Source organism: Staurois parvus, unplaced genomic scaffold (genome assembly GCF_062004578.1).
Source record: "Staurois parvus isolate SC_StPar_1 unplaced genomic scaffold, SC_StPar_1.0 ptg000549l, whole genome shotgun sequence".
Lineage (NCBI taxonomy): Eukaryota > Metazoa > Chordata > Amphibia > Anura > Ranidae > Staurois > Staurois parvus.
In genome coordinates this window covers 4285306-4307034 of record NW_028318345.1, presented here as the reverse complement: position 1 = coordinate 4307034, position 21729 = coordinate 4285306, and the positions used below count along the sequence as shown (strand labels likewise).

The window sequence follows — 21729 nt, the reverse complement described above, 5'->3', positions numbered from 1 at the left end:
TTCCAGTTCTGACAAGGCCGCTGCAAAAGCCTACAAGAAAGAATTTGTAGAATTCATAAAGGCAGAAGGATAGGTCACTCAACAAGTGTTCAACTGTGATGAAACAGGGCTCTTCTGTTAGAATCTATATCACACAGGAAGAAAAGGCACTGGTGGGGAACAAGCCCATGAAGGAGATCTCCCCAATGTCCTTATGGAGGGGGACTCTCCTTCCGAACAATAACCGCCTCCCACCCGCCTTCCTGTCCTCCACGCAAGAAGTCGTCTCAAGCAAGGTTAGTGTTTTCTCTCTTCATACTGTACTATACTGTACTTTGTTTCATATTTCTGTGATTCAAAAATAAACAAAAAATAAGTTCAGAATGGATTAACCTTATTTACATTGAGCCATATGGGAAAATTTGCCTTGGTTCACGAAAAGAGTCAGGCAACGAATTAAGTTCAAGGTATCACTGTATCTGTGTTCCCAGTAGCAGTGCAGTATCCATTTGCTTAACTTAGTGTCAGTGGGGCTGAGGTTGTTCTCAGAGTTGAAGCATAGAAACAAAGAACATAATCTACCAAGCAGCTCCTGTGGAGGTAGCGGTCAACAAATGTACTATTTTAGAGGAAACATGCTCATATACTGATACTGTATATATATATATATATATATTGTGACAGTAGGCAGGTGAAATCACCTGGTTGCGTCCTGGATGGACGATATATTTGTCCGAGGTTCAGGCTTTATGGGGATTTGTACCACTAGAGGGAAGTGCTGAGTCCTTCAGCACTGAGGTAATGAGCCCAGCTGAAGGTAGTGGGCTCATTACCACCTGTATAAAACTTCCCAGAGTGCTTAGGGAGTTGCTCCACCCTGGAACCAGATCTGTGCCTGAACTGTCTGGGGAGCTGACCTGTTATCTGTGTGCAGAGAGACCAAAGCCTGTGTGGCTGGCCTTCAAGTACTAGCAACTAGGTATAGCAGCAGGCTGTACCTAGTGGGTAGCTAGGGAAAGCGGTTGTTGCAGTAAGTAGCCAAGTTGGCCAGGATTTATTTTGATGTTTCTTTTTGGTTTACCATTTTTTTGTAAATATTGTAAATAAATTGCACCTGTTTGTTTTCACCTCCACTGTTGTTGTGCTGTGCCTGTCTTTTTGTGTTGTGCACCCATCCAGGGGGTCACACACACCCGCTGCCGAGCTAACCCTGTTACATATGGTGGAGGATGCGGGCAGTTGTGGTAACTAAAGGCCAGCATGGAGGAGATAATCAGACAGTTGGCTCTGGCAAATGCCAATCAACAACAGGCAAATGCCAATCAACAGCAGGCAAATGCAAGTTTCCAGCAGAGCATTGCAGCCCAGCAGAAGGCCTTGGAACAAGCAGAGGTCCGCCATAGGGAATTGCTGGTGCAACAGGACCAGAAACACCAGCAACAAATTGAGGCTGTTTTGAAGCAGCTCCAGCAGAGGCAGCAGACTGAGGCTGGTGATGATTCTGGTAAAACACCATCATTTTTTGTGGGCCGTTTATTGCCAAAAATGACTGGAGAGGATGATCCGGAGGTGTTTCTAACCACCTTTGAAAGGACTGCTGAAAGGGAAAAGTGGCCTAAAGAACAGTGGGCTGGATTGATGGCCCCATTATTAACTGGAGAGTCGCAAAAAGCTTACTATGACCTGGAGCCGGACCAGGCCAAAAACTATGATGTGCTAAAAGCGGAAATTTTGGCCCAATTGGGTGTTACCCTCGCTGTCCGTGCTCAGCGGGTACATAATTGGACTTTTCGGCTTGGGAAACCTCCCCGGTCACAGATGTATGATCTCATTCACCTGAGCAGGAAGTGGCTGCAGCCAGAGACTTTGACAGCCCCAAAAATTGTGGAACGTGTCGTCATGGATCGGTTCCTAAGGTCTCTGCCTAATACTATTCAAAAGTGGGTCAGCCATGGAGACCCAGAAACCGCAGACAAGCTGGTGGATCTAGTGGAGAGATACTTGGCTACTGAGAACCTGACCTCCTTTTCCAGAGATTCACGGACTTCCCACCCTAAGACCAGACCATCCCCAGCGGCGGGTAAGATGACTACAAGGGGTGAGGGTGGAGAGAGTGAGAGGGTGGGAGTATTACCCAATGTCTGGCAAGAGCGGCCAGGAAGGCCAAGGCCGCAAGAAGCGGTGAAAAAAATTATTTGTTACCGCTGCCGGCAAGAGGGACATATTGCAGCTAATTGCCCAGTGGTGGATGAGCCTATGCAGTGTGACTTTCTGAGCAATAGACGTCAGTCGCTGTTTGCGACAGTGGTATGCACGGCCAGCCCGGGCACTGAGAAACATTTGTGCAAAATGACTGTTAATGGAAATAATATTGTGGGGTTGCTGGATTCAGGTAGCCTGGTAACCTTGATAAGAGAGGAGATGGTCACTACAGAGGTCTCTGGGCATAAAAAGGTGGCGGTGATTTGTGTGCATGGGAACACTAGGGAGTATCCCATGGCTACTGTGTTTTTTGAGACCCCCAAAGGTAACCTGTCTCATCAGGTAGGATTGGTACCTCACTTACCACATGATGCCATTGTGGGGAGGGATTTTCCAAAATTCTGGGAACTCTGGGATTGTTCTGACCCCCCCACTGTCTCCCCTGCAGACCAGGAAGGTGAATCCCAGAAAGCGTCTGAGTGTGGTGAGGTCTCTCCCAAGTTCCCCTTGTCGGTACTAGCTGGGGAGACCCAAGGAACTGGGGAGGAGCCCGCCTCCTCAGATGAAAATCTGCCGGTTGTGGAGTTCTTGGACTTAGAGGTGCATAGGGAAAATTTTGCCACCGAACAGCTGAAAGACCCCACGCTGATAAAAGCCCGGGAAAATGTAGTAAAAGTAGATGGCCAACTAGTGAGTCCTGAGAAAACTGCTGCTTATCCATACTTCCTTGTGGAAAGGGACCTACTCTATCGAGTTGCTCAAGGGGCAGAAGAAACCATTGAGCAACTGGTGGTGCCCAGACCTTACAGGAAGTTGGTGTTGGAGTTGGCCCATGGACACATCCTTGGGGGTAATTTGGGGGCGGAGAAAACACGGGAAAGAGTACTGCAGCGGTTCTATTGGCCTGGGGTCATTAAGGAGGTAGAAAATTACTGTTCCTCTTGCCCTGTGTGTCAGAAGTCGGTCCCTATGCCCCATTTCCGTAGTCCACTGGTACCTCTTCCCATCATTGAGGTCCCCTTTGAAAGGATTGCCATGGATTTGGTAGGTCCGCTGGTGAAATCCGCTAGGGGGCATCAGTACATGTTGGTCATACTCGACTATGCCACCCGCTATCCAGAAGCAATTCCACTCCGAAATACCTCTGCCAAGACAATAGCTAAGGAGCTATTCCTCGTGTTCACCCGAGTGGGTATTTCAAAGGAACTGCTTACGGATCAGGGAACCCCCTTTATGTCCCGGGTGATGAAAGAGCTGTGCAAGCTGTTCAAGGTAAAACAGTTGCACACCTCTGTGTAGCATCCCCAAACTGACGGGTTGGTGGAAAGGTTCAACAAAACCCTGAAACAAATGCTAAGGAAGGTGGTAGATAAGGATGGAAAGGGTTGGGATTATTTAGTACCCTATTTGATGTTTGCCATCCGGGAGGTACCCCAGTCCTCCACAGGGTTTTCACCATTTGAGTTGCTCTATGGGAGACACCCAAGGGGGCTGTTAGATATCGCCAAGGAAACTTGGGAAAGTGAGAGTTCTCCCCACCGGAGTGTGATTGAGCACGTCACCCAAATGCAAGATAGAATTGCCCAGGTCATGCCTATCGTAAAGGAACATTTGGCCCAAGCGCAGTTAGCGCAGCAGAGGGTGTACAATCGGGGGGCCCAGACCAGGTCGTTTGCTGAAGGAGATAGGGTGCTAGTGCTAATCCCTACGGTTGAAAGCAAATTCCTGGCCAAATGGCATGGCCCATACGAGGTGATTGAGAGAGTGAGTGAGGTGAATTACAGGGTCAGACATTAATCTGTTAAAGGCCTGAAGGGACAGGGAATCCCTAGTTGCTGAGGTTTTGTCACCAGCGCCATCTAACTGCTTGGTTCCGGAGGTTGGAATAGCAGTCACGCTGTCTACCATTCAAAAACAGGAGGCTAAAGAGTTTGTGCTCCGCAACACAGATGTTTTTTCTGAGCTGCCTGGACAAACCTCGGGGGTGGAGCATGACATTATCACCCCACCGGGGGAAAGGGTAAAACTGAAACCCTACAGAATCCCAGAGGCTCGACGGGAGGCAATACGTGGGGAAGTACAGAGAATGCTAGATTTGGGGGTAATAGAGGAGTCCCAATGTCAGGAATGGACTCAGCACTGGTGGTGGGACTCGCCTGCCGTGTGGGCTGCAGTACCAGAGCTGACCAGCGGGTGCTCTCAGCAATGGACTCAGCACTGGTGGTGGGACTCACCTGCCATGTGGGCTGCAGTACCAGAGCTGACCAGCGGGTGCTCTTAGCAGCCAGAAGCTCACAATCAGCCAAACCTGGGGCTGATTACAGAAAGGTGTATATAAGGCATGACCAGGCCTGTGCTCTGGGCCTTGGTGTATGTTTTCCCATGAGCCTCTGTACCCTGTGTTCCTGCTTCGTTGCTGACCCGGCTTGATCCTGATCTCTGTTGACCGTCTCCTGTTCTGACTACTGGCTCATCCCTGACTATTCTTCTGCCTACTCCTATGCTGTTTGACCTCCTGTTGCTGTACCTTGGCTTGTGACCTGTTTACTCTTTGCCTGCTGCTCTGTACTGATCTGCCTCCACCGTTACCGACCCGGCTTGTCTGACCACGCTAACTACTCTGCCATCCATCCATCCTGCACGGATCCAGCCGTACCTGCACATACCTCTGGCGGATCCCTCTACCACTAGCAGGTGTACTCAGGGGCCGCGACCTGGTCTCAGTCCTGCGCCAAGTCCATCCCCACCATCAGGGGCTCTGGTGAAAAGACAGACTGGGGCTTAGACTCCGCGCCCTGGGGAATCCTGCCCTGAGGACCGCTAGAGGTACCACCAGGCAGTCGTTACAGAACCCTACGGCCGGCCTGACCATTCCACCTCTCCAGCCCTGACTACGCCTGTGTTCCTGCACCTCCTAAGATTAGTGGAAGGTTAGTTTGTTCACTGTGCGTTTATATATATATATATCTGGGTGGCTAATAATAACCTGTATTGTATTGTACCTGAGACCTGCATTTCCCTGTGTCAGTCCACACCTTTCTGGTCATTCCTTGATTCCTGACACCCAAAGTGACTGGTCCAGCCCCATAGTGTTGGTGCCCAAACCAGATGGGAGCTGGCGATTTTGTAATGACTTTCGACAGTTGAATAAAGTTACAAAATTTGACACCTACCCCATGCCAAGGATAGACGAACTAATCGACCGACTGGGAGCAGCCCGGTACATGACAACGCTAGACTTGACAAAAGGTTATTGGCAAATTCCCCTAGCTAAGTCAGCAAAGGAGAAGACTGCATTTGTAACCCCAGAAGGGTCATTCCAGTATAAAAGAATGCCGTTCGGGTTACAGAATGCACCGGCCACCTTTCAGCGAAAAATGGATCAGATTCTTCGTCCCCATCAGAAGTATGCTGCAGCGTACTTGGACGATGTGATTATCCATAGCGCAGATTGAGCCTCACATTTGCCAAAAGTTCAGGCTGTGCTAGACTCAATACGGAAAGCTGGGTTTACGGCCAACCCAAAGAAGTGTACGATTGGACAGGAGGAGGCCAGGTACCTTGGGTACACTATTGGGAGAGGGGTAATAAAACCTCAGATAAACAAAGTGGAAGCAATACAGAATTGGCCACGCCCAACTAACAAAAAGCAGGTACAGGCTTTTTTAGGAATTGCTGGCTACTATCGGCGATTCATTCCCCATTTTGCTTCTATGGCAGTACCCCTAACCAACCTGACAAAAGGGAAGGAGGCTGTCATGGTTAAGTGGTCCCCTGATGCTGAAGCAGCCTTCCTGTCTTTAAAAAGGGCCTTATGTAGCCAGCCAGTCCTATACTCACCAGACTTCTCAAAAGACTTTGTGGTCCAGACGGATGCATCCAATGTTGGCTTAGGAGCAGTGCTGTCCCAGGTTTGGCAGGGGGAGGAGCACCCAGTAATCTATCTCAGCCGAAAGCTAAAGTCTCATGAGGAAAATTACGCCACAATTGAGAAGGAGTGTTTAGCGGTAAAGTGGGCCCTAGATTCCCTTCGGTACTATCTGCTGGGCAGACATTTTGACCTGATCACCGATCACGCTCCCTTGAAATGGATGGCTCAAAATAAGGAGACCAATAGAAGGGTAAATAGGTGGTTTCGGGCCCTACAGGAATTTACCTTCACGGTGAAGCATCGCCCTGGAGTTCAGATGGGAAATGTGGATGCTTTATCCCGGGTACATGCCTGCCTGGCTACTGGTGTTACAACCCCAAGGTTGAAACAAGAGGGGGGGGTATGTGACAGTAGGCAGGTGAAATCACCTGGTTGCGTCCTGGATGGACGATATATTTGTCCGAGGTTCAGGCTTTATGGGGATTTGTACCACTAGAGGGAAGTGCTGAGTCCTTCAGCACTGAGGTAATGAGCCCAGCTGAAGGTAGTGGGCTCATTACCACCTGTATAAAACTTCCCAGAGTGCTTAGGGAATTGCTCCACCCTGGAACCAGATCTGTGCCTGAACTGTCTGGGGAGCTGACCTGTTATCTGTGTGCAGAGAGACCAAAGCCTGTGTGGCTAGCCTTCAAGTACTAGCAACTAGGTATAGCAGCAGGCTGTACCTAGTGGGTAGCTAGGGAAAGCGGTTGTTGCAGTAAGTAGCCAAGTTGGCCAGGATTTATTTTGATGTTTCTTTTTGGTTTACCATTTTTTTGTAAATATTGTAAATAAATTGCACCTGTTTGTTTTCACCTCCACTGTTGTTGTGCTGTGCCTGTCGTTTTGTGTTGTGCACCCATCCAGGGGGTCACACACACCCGCTGCCGAGCTAACCCTGTTACAATATATATATATATATATATATATATATACAGTACTTTATGCTAATTCCACTTACTTTCAATTTCTTTGATTTTCATTTCCCAGGGTATGCAAGCAGTTTTAAAATTTTCAAAGTCTCTCTTGAATTTCATCCATTTCTACAAATAAAATGCAGATTTTATGTTTTAATAAGGTAAAATAAATGTTTATTGAGTTTTACATTGCTAAAATGTAGTTAACACTGGATTGAATGCAATTGAAAACATGTTAAGGTACTTTGGAGCTGCATTAGCAATCACTACTGCCACTGGTAAAAAAGCTACATGAATGTTTGTGCACATGGGGGCCTACTCCATGTCTTCCCATTGGTCTTGGTAAGCAAAAAAAGAAGGTATGCTGTAGAAGAGCAAGATTTCAATAAGTGGCTTTCTTTATCTGTGAAATACTGGACTCCTTTGGGGATTCTACATACAGTGGAGAAAAGTGAAAAATAAATGCAGCTGAAGTGAGTTGAGGCAAATTTACTTTTAGCTTGCAACTTCTTTTTTTTTCAAATCCCCTCTAGAGATCAACATTTGATAAAAACCTACACATGAAATAAAAGCTTATACAAAAGGTTACAATGCAAATAGGAGTCCATGGGAAAGTCTGAGGGGATAGATAGACAGACGGACAGACGGAAAATGTTTTATTCTCGATATGTACAATCTTTGTTTTTGCCATTTTCAACCAACTCCTTGACTCTATAGTTGTCAGAGATTGGCTAATTTGATCTATCTATTCTCCAACTGACACATCTCCCACAATATTTTTTATTCCAAGCATGATAAGTGGTGCACTTAACTTTTCATTGCAATTTTTTTGCATCATTTTATTTATTATTTAAAAAAAAAAAAAAAGATGAATTGGAAATGGATGTATCCCAGAACTTATGGTATTTTTCATATATATATATATCTATCAGGGGCGGACTGACAACTTATGGGGCCCCTGGACAATAGGGGATCATGGGGCCCCTGTGTCCTTGCCCAAACTCAAAAAAGCCTATGAAAAAGGTACCAGGGGAATCTCATGGGGCCCCCTACTGACCACGGGCCCTCGGGCAGTGCCCAAGTTTCTAAATGGTCAGTCCGCCCCTGATATACAGTGGGGAAAAAAAGTATTTAGTCAGCCACCAATTGTGCAAGTTCTCCCACTTAAAAAGATGAGAGAGGCCTGTACTTGGCATCATAGGTAGACCTCAACTATGAGAGACAAAATGAGAAAAAAATCCAGACAATTACATTGGCTGATTTGGAAAGAATTTATTTGCAAATTATGGTGGAAAATAAATATTTGGTCACCTACAAACAAGCAAGATTTCTGGCTCTCACAGACCTGTACCTTCTTCTTTAAGAGGCTCCTCTGTCCTGCACTCATTACCTGTATCAATGGCACCTGTTTGAACTTGTTATCAGTATAAAAGACACCTGTCCACAACCTCAAACAGTCACACTCCAAACTCCACTATGGTGAAGACCAAAGAGCTGTCGAAGGACACCAGAAACAAAATTGTAGACCTGCACCAGGCTGGGAAGACTGAATCTGCAATAGGCAAGCAGCTTGGGATGAACAAATCAACTGTGGGAGCAACAATTAGAAAATGGAAGATATACAAGACCACTGATAATCTCCCTCGATCTGGGGCTCCACGCAAGATCTCACCCCGTGAAGTCAAAATGATCACAAGAACGGTGAGCAAAAATCCCAGGACCACACGGGGGGACCTAGTGAATGACCTGCAGAGAGCTGGGACCAAGGTAACAAAGGCTACCATCAATAACACACTACTCCGCCAGGGACTCAGATCCTTCAGTGCCAGACGTGTCCCTCTGCTTAAGCCAGTACATGTCTGGGCCCGTCTGAAGTTTGCTAGAGAGCATTTGGATGATCCAGAAGTGGATTGGGAGAATGTCATATGGTCAGATGAAACCAAAATAGAACTGTTTGGTAGAAACACAACTCGTCGTGTTTGGAGGAGAGAGAATGCTGAGTTGCATCCAAAGAACACCATACCTACTGTGAAGCATGGGGGTGGCAACATCATGCTTTGGGGCTGTTTCTCCGCAAAGGGACCAGGACGACTGATCCATGTACAGGACAAAATGGATGAGGCCATGTATCGTGAGATTGTGAGTGCAAACCTCCTTCAATCAGCAAGGGCATTGAAGATGAAACGTGGCTGGGTCTTCCAACATGACAGTGATCCCAAGCATACCGCCCGGGCAACGAAGGAGTGGCATCGTAAGAAGCATTTCAAGGTCCTGGAGTGGCCTAGCCAGTCTCCAGATCTCAACCCCATAGAAAACCTTTGGAGGGAGTTGAAAGTCCGTGTTGCCCAGCGACAGCCCCAAAACATCACTGCTCTAGAGGAGATCTGCATGGAGGAATGGGCCAACATACCAGCAACAATGTGTGCCAACCTTGCGAAGACTTACAGGAAACGTTTGACCTCTGTCATTGCCAACAAAGGATCTATAACAAAGTATTGAGATGAACTTTTGATATTGACCAAATACTTATTTTCCACCATAATTTGCCAATAAATTCTTTCCAAATCAGCCAATGTGATTGTCTGGATTTTTTTTTTCTCATTTTGTCTTTCATAGTTGAGGTCTACCTATGATGCCAATTACAGGCCTCTCTCATCTTTTTAAGTGGGAGAACTTGCACAATTGGAGGCTGACTAAATACTTTTTTGCCCCATTGTGTATATATATATATATATATATATATATATATATATATATATATATATATATATTTTTTTTTTTCTTTACTGTATTCTTTTACCGTATATTGAACAAGATTATTGTTTAAATCACAACATAATATTGCTTCTATTTAACTTACCTTTATGTTTACATTAAGAAAGACTGTTACGGTAATGAAATATCGGTTAACTATTTTAAACCATTGTATAGTAATACATACTGTTCATATTTCCAGCAAACATTACTCTTTGTGTAATTACCTTAGCCATCATGATTTTATATGCATAGAGCTTTCTTCCCTTTCCTCTTCCTAGAGCTCCTTCAAATTTCTCAACAAACTCATGTGCCTCTCTGATTAAAGAAAAAAACGCATTGATCACATGACGTCCACATCAAAAGATAATAGACAGCTTCTATTTGGAGGCCATATGTAGCTCCATTACATTTGATAGATAACAGAAAGTATACGAAGTGGTCCATTTATAAAGCAGCAACTGCGCAATAAAAGCACCACACTTCACAGATATGTACTGTGCTCTGTTAGATGCAGGACACTGAAGCAAGCAGTGAACAATTAAAATGAATTATAAAAAAAAAAGGCAGGAGGAACTGTCTTAAGTCATTGAAGCAGCCTCCAATCACAGATTTCTTTCTACAGCATTAAGCAGAGGCAGGTTAGTGGCACACTGTATGCTCCACATTTCAGCCAGCATACTGTATAACATGCACACACTTTGGTGCCATTTTAGAACTAGAGACTAAGAAATCAATTTGTAAACAGTACCAATCAGGCAGTTTGACAGATCTCTACTATTTCAGCAAGTTGCAAGTTGGATTCATATGAAATTTGATTAGCCTGCAAAGTCCTGAATTTTCATAGACTTTACCAAGATTCTAGCCTTCATGAATTGTCTGATTATTTGCAAACTGAAAGCAAGGGAAAGAGAGATGAGCAAGCTATGTAAGCAAAACACCAGGCCTTTGTTTTTTATAAAATGGAATTATGTGATCGACAGAAGTGTAAGACATCAGTGGTTAATCAACCTCTTCTCTCTATTGCATAAACATGGTTGTAAGTATTGACTTTTTTTTTTGATTGACTACTACCAAATGTTTGCTCATTTGCCCAATAGAGGGATGGAGGGATTATAACAACATTTCTGATTTATGTTTCCTCTTACAGGATCCCACCTCGTATTGCTTCTCATCTTCCTCTCTAGCTTTCTTTACAGTTGTAAATACCCTTTTGTTCAAGGTTTAAGGTGTGCAGTGTCTGAAAGTATAGGCAGGCACTTGGCATATATTCTCATTGACACCCATAAAATGTCAGTGCCCTCTGTTTTTGAGAGTGTATGCCTGAAAATAAGATTGGCCGGAGTCTCATATGAGAAAACTATCACAGACTTTGCTATAGTAGCCACATTATTCAGCTGAGGGTAGGGCCACCAATGAATATAAACAAAGTGTGCTGCGTAATAATAGAGATGAAGATTGGATAACACCAAACTTCCCCTAGTAGTGGGAAGCTGCAGAGTCTCCAGCGAGAGACTGGCTGATTTGGGGTGCCAAAGGAGTGTAGAAAGAACTGAAACAATTTCCCTAAATACCCTTTTAGGCACTTAGGTCAGTGACTTAGATAAAATATAAAAACATTTGGGGAAGAAAATCATTTTAAAAAGATTTACTCTGTCAGCCAGAATGAGAGGAAGTTTAAGCAAATGAACTTTCATAATATGAAAAGAGGAGCTACAAGGTAGTAAGTTATTCTCATAGTATTTGGAAAGTGGCAGTTGAATGTCTGCTCCTAATGAAAATTATCCGTGGTTCGTAGTTTGTAATCTGACAGAAAAGTGAAAGAGAGTTCAGGGTCCATTGAGAATATATGTGATTTTGACCAATTAACTTTGAATCCCGAATAGTAACCAAAATACTGAACAATTCGTAAGACTTCCGATATGGACTGCTAGGGATCAGAGAGCTATAACAGCATATCGTCAGCATATAGTGAGACTCGTTATTCCAACATACTGATGTGAATACCCTTCAACAGAGTGGATCTGCAGATGAGTTCCGGTAGAGACTCAGTTGCTAGGGCACACAACAAGGCAAAGAAAAAGAAGCCCTGTCTAGTGCCCCATTGTATAATGAATAAGGAACAAATGTGGTTGTTTATATTACAGACATGCTAGGGGTTGCATGTCTGTAATATATCCAAGTGATAAAATTATCACCAAATCCAAATATACACAGAGCCTGAATTAGATAAGGTCATTCTATGGAATGAAACACCTTACGAGTATCCAAGGTTACAAAAGCTCTAGGGGTCTGAGAGACGTTGGAGACCTAAAGATTAGTAAAAAGTCTTTGGATATTAATATTGGTCGACCTTCCAGGGATGAATCTTGTTTGGTCAGAAATTACTAGTGATGCAAAAACTTAATTTAACCTGAGAGCTAAAATGTTGGAAAGTATTTTGAGATCTGCGTTAAAGAATATGTATTTAATATTCCTGATATGTGCCTATTGGTACCATGTACTTGTATAAAAAGTATCCTGTTCTCTTTGTATTACTTCCTTTGTGTGAAACCCCTGGTGTTCCTGCCAATTTCTCTGCTTTCCTATTAAAAACTGATTGATAATTCAATAGTCACAGAAGACATCTTAGGCTAGACCATCTAACCATGTCAAGGCATCTGCCTTTGCAGACAACCCTGAGTTTTGCATGATAGATCATGTTGTTACGTGAATTCTTGTCCTGAGCCTATGTTTATTTGTTGTAAAGGCAACTCTTTTCTTCTGGGTGGCAGCAATAAAATCAGGAAAAATTTAAATATTGCCATTATATTTAATTTTGACCATAGTATAGGCAGTGTGGAGGATGCTTTCCTTTTTCCTTAAAGTGTAAAAACGTCACCAGTATAGGGTGTGGAGGTGCCCCTGGAGTTTTTGGGTACATGTGTAAGCGATGTGCTCTCGCAATAGTTAATAGCGAGGAAAATATATCAGAGTTCATAGTTGATTTAGGCCAATTTTCCTGCTGGCTGAATGAGAAAACACTCAGTGTATACACAGCTTTGGTCACAGATGTCAGCGCCGAAGTGTACAGAACAGCAGATACAAAAAGCAGGATATAAGAGCTTTACTCCCATGATACTAGTCAGTTTTCATTGTGCATAGGAATCAGTCCAGGCCTTGCAGCTCTCTTCTGGCTGGGGAGATCTTCAATACTAAACAAAGGAAAATGAGAGTGCATCACCTTCTGACATTAGTAAATTGTCACAAATTTATTAAAATACTTGCAAAAGAGTTTAAATCATGTACTAACACACTTCAAGAGTCAAGCCCTCTTCCTCTGAACTGAAGTAAAGGGCTTGAGTATTTTAATACATTTTTAACAATTTAATGGTGTCAGAAGGTGTTGCATTAGGCTGGTATGCTCTTCTTTTTTTGTTTCTTTACTTGAGCTTGGTTGATTTAAGATATATTTTGCCAGTACCTCTTCTGATAGATACCAGTAATTAGTATTTTATGTAATAGGCAGTAAAGATGATTATATACAAGATAGCATCCCACAAAGCTTGGCTGTACCCTGCACTAATGCAATTATCTATTCGCTGAAACTGGAGAAAATGGGGTAATGGACAAACATCTATAAGCCATCCAAAAGACCTTTCCTATAAATAATATTTACTGTATGTAATATTACAATGATACAAAAAGGGTTTTTAATTTTTTATTTTTGTCAGTGCTCCAAAAACAGAGAAATGGTCTACTGCATTGTACTGGTTGAAGTTAAAGCATAACTAAAGAAAAAACTTTTTTTTCCGTTTTGGATGGAATGGACAGGGTTTTCGAATGCCTGTCAGTTTTTTGCTGTCTGTGCCCGTATTAATGAAATTCTTCCACTCTATTTGTCCTGTTTACCATTATCATTGAAAGTGAAAGTAAAACAAAATCCCAAATTCTGGGTTGTCCCCAGGAAAGTAATAGCGGGGGAATCTTCCAATGGAGACATTAGTTCTGGTGATCAAGGGGTCCCCAAGGAATTCCCTTAATTTTGAAGGAATTTCTTCCCACTTTCTGTTTGGCTATGGGACAGGCAGTGAAGGGAAAGCTCTGCAATGGGACACAGATGGTGAAAAAAAATGTGACAGGGGATATGACCCTCCCTTGCTCTATCCAGAATAAAAAAAAAAATGTACCTATAGTTTTACTTTAAGTGAATAGTTTTCCACTGGTAACACTACTTATCAAAGAAAGGGCACAATCTTTTTATGGAACTCTTCTTTGGCTGCAGACACCAATGGGCTGCTTCCCTATAATTAGCATTTGATTCCTTGGACATCAGGTAGCTTTCCGAAAGAGTGCCTTGTTGAAAACATGAGCAATAAAAACCTTCTGTTTATTTTGGTGGCAAAACATGCATTATGGAAAGTTATGATTCAATATACAAGCATCGTACTTTTATTAGTACCTTACTTTAGCACATGAAGTTTCTTTGATATACGCCAAGGTTTGCTTCTCATGATTGAAATAATTTTTTTTTTCTCTTCGACCTCCTCCATTAGCCTCTCTCTTTCTTCCTCTGACATACTTTCTTCATCAGAGCTAGAGGAGCTAAAAAAATAATAAATATAAATGCACCATATAATATGTAAGTGTTAATGTAGCAAACAAATCAAGAATCTTGATGCTGGCCACCAACATATTTGTTTAACAATATTATTTACTTACTAAAACCTGTGAGCATACAGTTTTCACTGCTATTTGTTGAAATATGGTCTCTGTCATTTGGGGGACACAGCACATTACTAGTGGTCTTTACAGTAACTGCCATGGGGAACATTTACGAAAGCAAAAGACTATTTTTACAAGTTTATTTTGGCTGGTTGCAGCAGTTGTAGTAAAGCTTAACCACTTGAGCTCCGGAAGGTTAAACCCCCTTCATGGCCAGGCCTATTCGGCACTGCACTACTTTAACTGGCAATTGTGCAGTCATGAAAAACTGTACCGAAATTAAATTTACATTTTTATTTACACAAATAGAGCTTTCTGTTGGTGATATTTGATCACCACTGTTTTTTTTTTTTTTTTTCTTTTTTTTAATGTATAAACTTGAAAAAAAACAATATTTTCTACTTATTGTTATTAAATATATCCAATAAAGTCAAATTGCTTCAAAAATTTAGGCCAAAATGTATTCTGCTACAGTCATTATTTAATTGGTTTGTGTGAAAGTTACTATAATCTATGAACTATATATAAACTATATATTTGAAAATTGATCAATCCTTATTTCTTGAGCCCCTGAAATGCCAGGACAGTACAATTACCACCTAAATGGCCCCTTTTTGGAAAGTAGACAGTCTGAGGTATTTAGCAAAAGGCATGGCAAGTTTTTTGAAGTTGTAAATTTTTTGTCACAATTTTTTGGAAAATGAAAAAAATAGTTTTTCTTACACACTGTCACCAGTGTAGTTCAGTGTCACCATATGACTGGTGTGGCAGTGATTGGGGATGACAAAATGCAAATAAATAATTGTATTAAATGTTTTATTATTTTTTACATCCTGTCTTCAAAGTAGTTCAGTGTCACCATAGTAACACTGTACAACTCTGGAGGGGATGTGATCAGGAATTTTTTTTGCCCTGTTATTGCTTATACAGATCACGGTATAAGCAAAAGCTTTAGCTGTCTTGAGTGGGTTTCCCATTCATGAACAGCTTTCTTTTGATTGTGATCTGTGATTGGCTAAGCTAATCACAAAGTACAGGTAGCCAGGTACTATGTGATTGCTGTGTGCCAATCACAGATCACAACAGTAAGCAAGCTGTTTATGATCGGAAAGCCAAGCATGTCTACATTGTTATCATGTGTTCGCTATAACCAATCATTATGATCACATGATACCTGGTTACCGATAACAGTGATCTGCTGTTTCCAGTGGACACATCGCTCACAGGAGTGGTGCACTGCATGCCCCAGCGGGGGCTTAGCATGCTTCTAAACCACAACAGACTCAATCACATATATATATATATATATATATATATGCAACTGAACAAAAGATAGATATATATGTGACTGCAAGTGTTGCCCCGCTGCAGTAAATGTGCTTTAGCAGGGAGGCAAGTGGTTAAAGTGGAACATTAAATATGCAAACAACCATGCCTGGGGGATGCCCAGACCCTACCTATGAAGTAGCACATCTGTGCAATGTATACAACCTACTAGAGTTAAATGAGATTTATAAAGAAAAATGTGTGTTTTTTAAATTGCCAACAAAATGACATCTCCCAGCTGCTTTGTTCTGCATGTAACCAAGGTAGCCAAGGATTCCTTTCATCTATACCAGCCCTTTATCCTACATGAGTGTCTGGTATAATGGTAATGAGGGGCACCCTTACCAAAACAGCATGAGATTCCCCTCCTAATTCATATCTGACCCTTTAGGTCTGGTATGAATATTAAGGGGGAACTGCACACAAAATATCAAGAAAAAAAATGCTTGAATAAGGGTCTGGTATGGATTTTTGGGTGGGGACCTCATACATTTTTATTTTATATTTTGCAGCCATGTAAGTGTTTCAGGCAGGTGACAGCACCAGTTTTTAAGGACCTACAAAACTTTTTTTTTACAAAAAAAGCATTATTCAACAGATAAAATCAAGCTTATATTTACTGTGAGCTTAGATTTTCTTAAAGCATGCCTGTATAGTTTAACTATAAAAAGTGACCACTTGTGAGCTATTATGAATGAGGTATTCAGTAAGCTATTAATTCTTGTCTGCTGGTATAGTGTACTAAGGTTCGCTGGCACTTACACAAACCCACTTAATTGTGTTGCTATTGTTCAATTGTATAAATTAATTTATATATCAATTTATAGTGCCGCGCTCCTATTTGAAATCCTTAACTGTAAATAATCTCACACTTATAAATACACTAAAAGTGCTTAGGTTGATACATAAATAATATTATATCAAATAAATATCTGTGACTTATAAATAAAAATAAATAAGATAATATTATAAATTAATCAAAATCATAATCTGTGGTGATACATATCACATGTGATCAATTAATCAATATTGTGCAAATTCATAAGTGGATGTACATAAACTAATAAAGTGCATAAATAAAGTCTTTTAGTGTATTTATAAGTGTGAGATTATTTACAGTTAAGGATTTCAAATAGGAGCGCTGCACTATAAATTGATATATAAATTAATTTATACAATTGAACAATGCCTGTATAGTTGTTTCCATCTTCAGAAGTGCAGGTCACATGATCACTAATGCTTCCATAGTGATGCACGGACCTGCTGGTAGATGTGTCCAGTTTTGGGCATGTATATCAAAAAAGGAAATAATGTTGCCGTTGAGCTTCTGCATTTCAGTCAAGGCAAGAGGGATGGGTGGGGGCGTAGCTGTGTACTGACTATAGAAGATGCATCCATGCTGTGCTTTTGCACAGCCGCCTGTATCTTCAGTATGATGACTAAAGATGTTAACTGACCATGGTGGCATGGATGCAACCGTGCTCAGTTTACTTGTAGGAGGAGCAGCACAGTCAGGATCAAACAGGTAAATTAGAAAATCAACAGCCAAAAATATAATACTGACACAAGAAATCACATTTAAACAATTTAAGGATACAGGGCAAGTTTTTTGTTTTATTTTTACCTTTACAAACACTTCACCAACTATTGTCAGGGAAAAGCTGTCATGTATAATAGACAAATGTGTAAATGTTTATGCATTTATCTGAATGTCCAAACAGCTAATGTTCAGTCCAAACTCAGTCCAAAATGTGCTTTACTATTATGCACATCACAGCTCACTAAGATAGAGTGCTTTGATCTATTTGGCTGTGACATGCAGTAGTCTGCATGCAGTAGCTGTCATCAATATCATTATCGCCAATGTGAGTGGCTTCTCTTCCTACAATAGATATGGGACTACAATATTATTTTCAAGATATGTATTTTGCTCCATTAGTGCCCTGTTAGCAGGCTACAGTGTGTGTTCATGACCAAGTTGAGTTGCTGCTGCACTGACATCAATGACCTGGTTATGCTTTCTTACAGAGGTATAAAAATGATAAAACTGGCTGAGCAGAAGTACAAATCTTTTGGCATGTCAAACGTTTGCTGCATATATACAGTGGGGAAAATAATAATTTGATCCCCTGCAGATTTTGTAAATTTGCTCACAAAGAAATGAAGGGTCTATTTTAAATGATAGAGACAGAATATCAATCAAAAATCCAGAAAAAACCCATGATACATTTTTGATCCCCTAGCAAAACATGACTTAGTACTTGGTGGAGAAACCCTTATTGGCAAGCACAGAAGTAAGACGTTTCTTCTGGTTGGTTACCAGGTTTGCACACATCTCAAGAGGGATTTTGGTCCATTCTTCTTTACAAATCTTCTCTAAATCCTTAAGGCTTCTTGGCTGTCACTTGGCAACTCGAAGTTTCAGCTCCCTCCATAAATGTTTGCTTCTTCTTGAGCCACTCCTTTGTTGCTGTGGTGGTATGTTTTGGGTCATTGTCTTGCTAGAAGATCTATCCACGACCCATCTTCCGTGTTCTGGCTGAGGAAAGAAGTTTCTCTTCCAAGATTTTACAATACATGGCCCAGTTCATTGGACCCTCATTGAAACAAAATGTGCTTGTAACTTTAGCAGAGAAACAGCACCAAAGCATAATGTTTTCACCTCCATGCTTGACTCTAGGGATGGTGTTCTTAGGGTCATAGTCAGCATTTTTATTCTTCCAGTTTTGCATGGAACTCCAGACTGAGGACAATAGATGGTTATGTTATATTTATTCCATTTGTGAATAATCGCTCCAACAGTTGTCTCCTTTTCACCGAGCTTCTTGCTGATGGTCTTGTAGCCCATTCCAGCCCTGTGTAGGTCTACAATCTTGTCCCTGACATCCTTTGACAGCTCTTTGGTCTTGCCCATGGTGGTGCCCAAGAAAGAGATTCTGTAGACAGGTGTCTTTTATACACATAACGAGTTGTCATTAGGAGCACCTTCTTAATTTGAAAGGACTAACCTTTGTACCACATGGGCACATAGCCAGTTTGTGGGAGTCTGAATTATTGTTGGTTGGTAGGGGATCAAATACTTATTTTACTCACTGAGCTACAACTCAATTTATAACATTTGTATCATGTGTTTGTTTTCTGGATTTTTGGTTGATATTCTGTCTTTATCATTTAAAATACACCTATGATAAAAATGAAAGACCCTTCATTTCTTTGTAAGTGGGCAAACCTATAAAATCTGTAAGGGATCAAATAATTATTTTCCCCACTGTATTTCAGCTTAGTTGCTTGTCTGGATTTCACCCCTAAAAGGAATGTATAGTAGTTGTGTGTTACAGAAATCAATGACCCATGCTTCAGTCTATACACAGACCTGTGAATTTATACAATGAGCAGTATCAGGCCCCAACCAATACAACTTTGGCAGACTGACGACACCAGAGATCTTAAAAGTCCATACTGCCAAACAAGCCTATTTTGTCACTCTTATTAATACCTTGTCATCCAGTCTTCGTCGTCTCTTCTCTACTTTTAACTCTCTACTTTCTCTACCTCCACCCAGTAACCCACTCACTGCTTACAAGATTGCAAATCATTTCAAAAACAAGATTGATGTAATTTTTAGGGGCATCTCCACTACACAGACATCTATTCCACTTAGCATATCTTATACTAAACCTCCCTCAACACTTTCCTCTTTTGACCTTGCTACTACTGAAGAGGTCACTAAAGTTTTCTCAGAAGCCCCTATCACCACATACCCCCTGGATCCTGTCCCCTCTCAACTACTACGGTCACCCTCTTCTTCTGTCCTATGCTCCCTCACTCACATCTTCAATCTCTCCCTCTCTAATGATTCCTTCCCCACTCTCTAAAGCATGCACAGATCACTCCCATACTTAAAAAGCCCTCGCTGGACCCCACCAACCTGAACAACTTAAGACCCATCTCCATGCTCCCGTTTACCTCTAAACTCTTTGAACGCTTAGTCTACAATCGCCTGAGCTCCTACCTCACTGACAAAAACCTTCTTGACCCTTTACAGTCTGGCTTTCGCTCACTACACTGCACTGAAACTGCCCTACTAAAACTCACTAATTATTTACTAACTGCTAAAATCAATGGCCACTACTCCATACTCTTACTACTTGACCTCTCTGTGTCTTTTGATACTGTTGACCATCCCCTCCTCCTCAAAAAAACTCCACTCTCTTGGCCTTCGAGACTCTGCTCTCTCCTGGTTCTCCTCCTACCTATCGCAGCGCTCCTTCAGCGTTACCTATAACGCTGTCTCCTCCTCTCCACTTCCTCTTTCTGTAGGGGTCCCTCAAGGTTCTATCCTTGGACCCCTTCTCTTCTCCATCTACACCTCCTCCCTTGGTCACTTGATAAACTTCCATGGCTTTAAGTACCATCTCTATGCTGATGACACACAAACCTATCTTTCTATTCCTCACCTCACCCCTTCAGTCTCCTCTCGCATTACTAACCTACTAAGTGATATATCAGCATGGATGTCACTCCACTTCCTCAAACTAAATCTTTCCAAAATGGAGCTCATACTATTCCCTCCAGCCCATGCCCCCTGCCCTGACTTCTCCATCAAGATCAATAACACAACCATCAGTCCCTCCCCTCATGCCAGGGTATTAGGTGTAATCCTAGACTCCCATCTGGTTTTTCAGCCCCAAATCCAAGGACTGTCCAAATCTTGTAGACTTCACCTCCGCAACATCTCCAAGATACGCCCGTTCTTAACCACTGAAACCACTAAACAACTTGTTCACTCCCTTGTTATCTCTCGCCTTGACTATTGTAACTCCCTCCTCAATGGCCTACCTCATCGCAGGCTATCCCCTCTTCAGTCTATCATGAATGCTGCTGTCAGACTCATCCACCTTACTAACCATTCCATATCTGCCATCCCTCTCTGCCAATAATTCCACTGGCTTCCCAGTGCCCAACAAATAAAATTAAAAACATTAACAATAACATATAAAGCACTTTAGAACTCTGCCCCAAATTATATCACCGATCTTGTCTCCAAATATCACCCAAAATGTCCTCCCCACTCCTCCAACGACCTCCTGCTCCATAGCTCCCTTGTCTCCTCCTCCCATGCTTGTCTTCAGGACTTCTCTAGAGCCTCCCCATCCTCTGGAACTCTCTACCCCAAGCTGTCCAGCTATCGCCTATTCTGCCCACTTTTAGGTGATCTCTGAAAAGATATCTCTTCAAGGAAGCCTATCCTGCCTTCAGCTAATAAATTAATCTTCTATTCTTCCTATCAGTTCATCCCTCACAGTTATTACCTTTTGTACCACCCTCTTAGATTGTAAGCTCCAAGGAGCAGGGCCCTTCTAACCCTCTTGTATTGAACTGTATTGTTGCTGTATTGTCTCCCTTTATATTGTAAAGCTCTGTGCAAACTGTTGGTGCTATATAAATCCTGTATGATAATAGTAATACGTTAATTTCAATACCTGCTATCTTTTCTATCCTTTTTGTGGTCCTCCTTTTTATTATTTTTGCTAGATGTTTTAGCATTGGCTGCAATTTTTTGATTGCTTGCTTTCCCATTCTTGTTGGTGTCTTTTACTACAATTGACTTTCTTTTGTTGCTTTGTTCTTCCTCAGACTCAGTTTCTGTTTCAGTCTCCTGTTCTTCCACTTTCCTCCTCCTTGTAGATTTTCTTATCATTCGTTTCTTTTTTGGCAATCCAATTTCTTCATCATCTTCACTGTCACTGGAGTTTTCTTGAATGTTAGATTTATTCTTTATATATTTTATTTGCATTTTGTCTAATGAACTTGTTGTTTCAATATCTATATAAAAGATTGAAGTTTTTAGATATTAACCATGAGTGAGAGAACATACACTATGTCTGTCATATGAGACTGACTGTACAACAGAAAAGCGTACTGTAGCCATTTTTT

General features: G+C 41.9%; 1 protein-coding gene across 1 annotated transcript in view; it reads right to left on the bottom strand.

Annotated features, from left to right (window-relative positions):
- LOC149451072 (transmembrane channel-like protein 2-A) overlaps positions 1-21729 on the bottom strand; it is a 133591-nt gene that overhangs the window by 97226 nt on the left and 14636 nt on the right. Inside the window, exons 3-6 of the mRNA XM_089691036.1 lie at positions 21276-21618; positions 14209-14346; positions 9990-10080; positions 7053-7134 (exon numbers count right to left, since the gene is read on the bottom strand). Coding sequence (XP_089547162.1) covers positions 7053-7134; positions 9990-10080; positions 14209-14346; positions 21276-21618 — 654 coding nt within the window. The remainder of the gene's footprint in view (positions 1-7052; positions 7135-9989; positions 10081-14208; positions 14347-21275; positions 21619-21729) is intronic.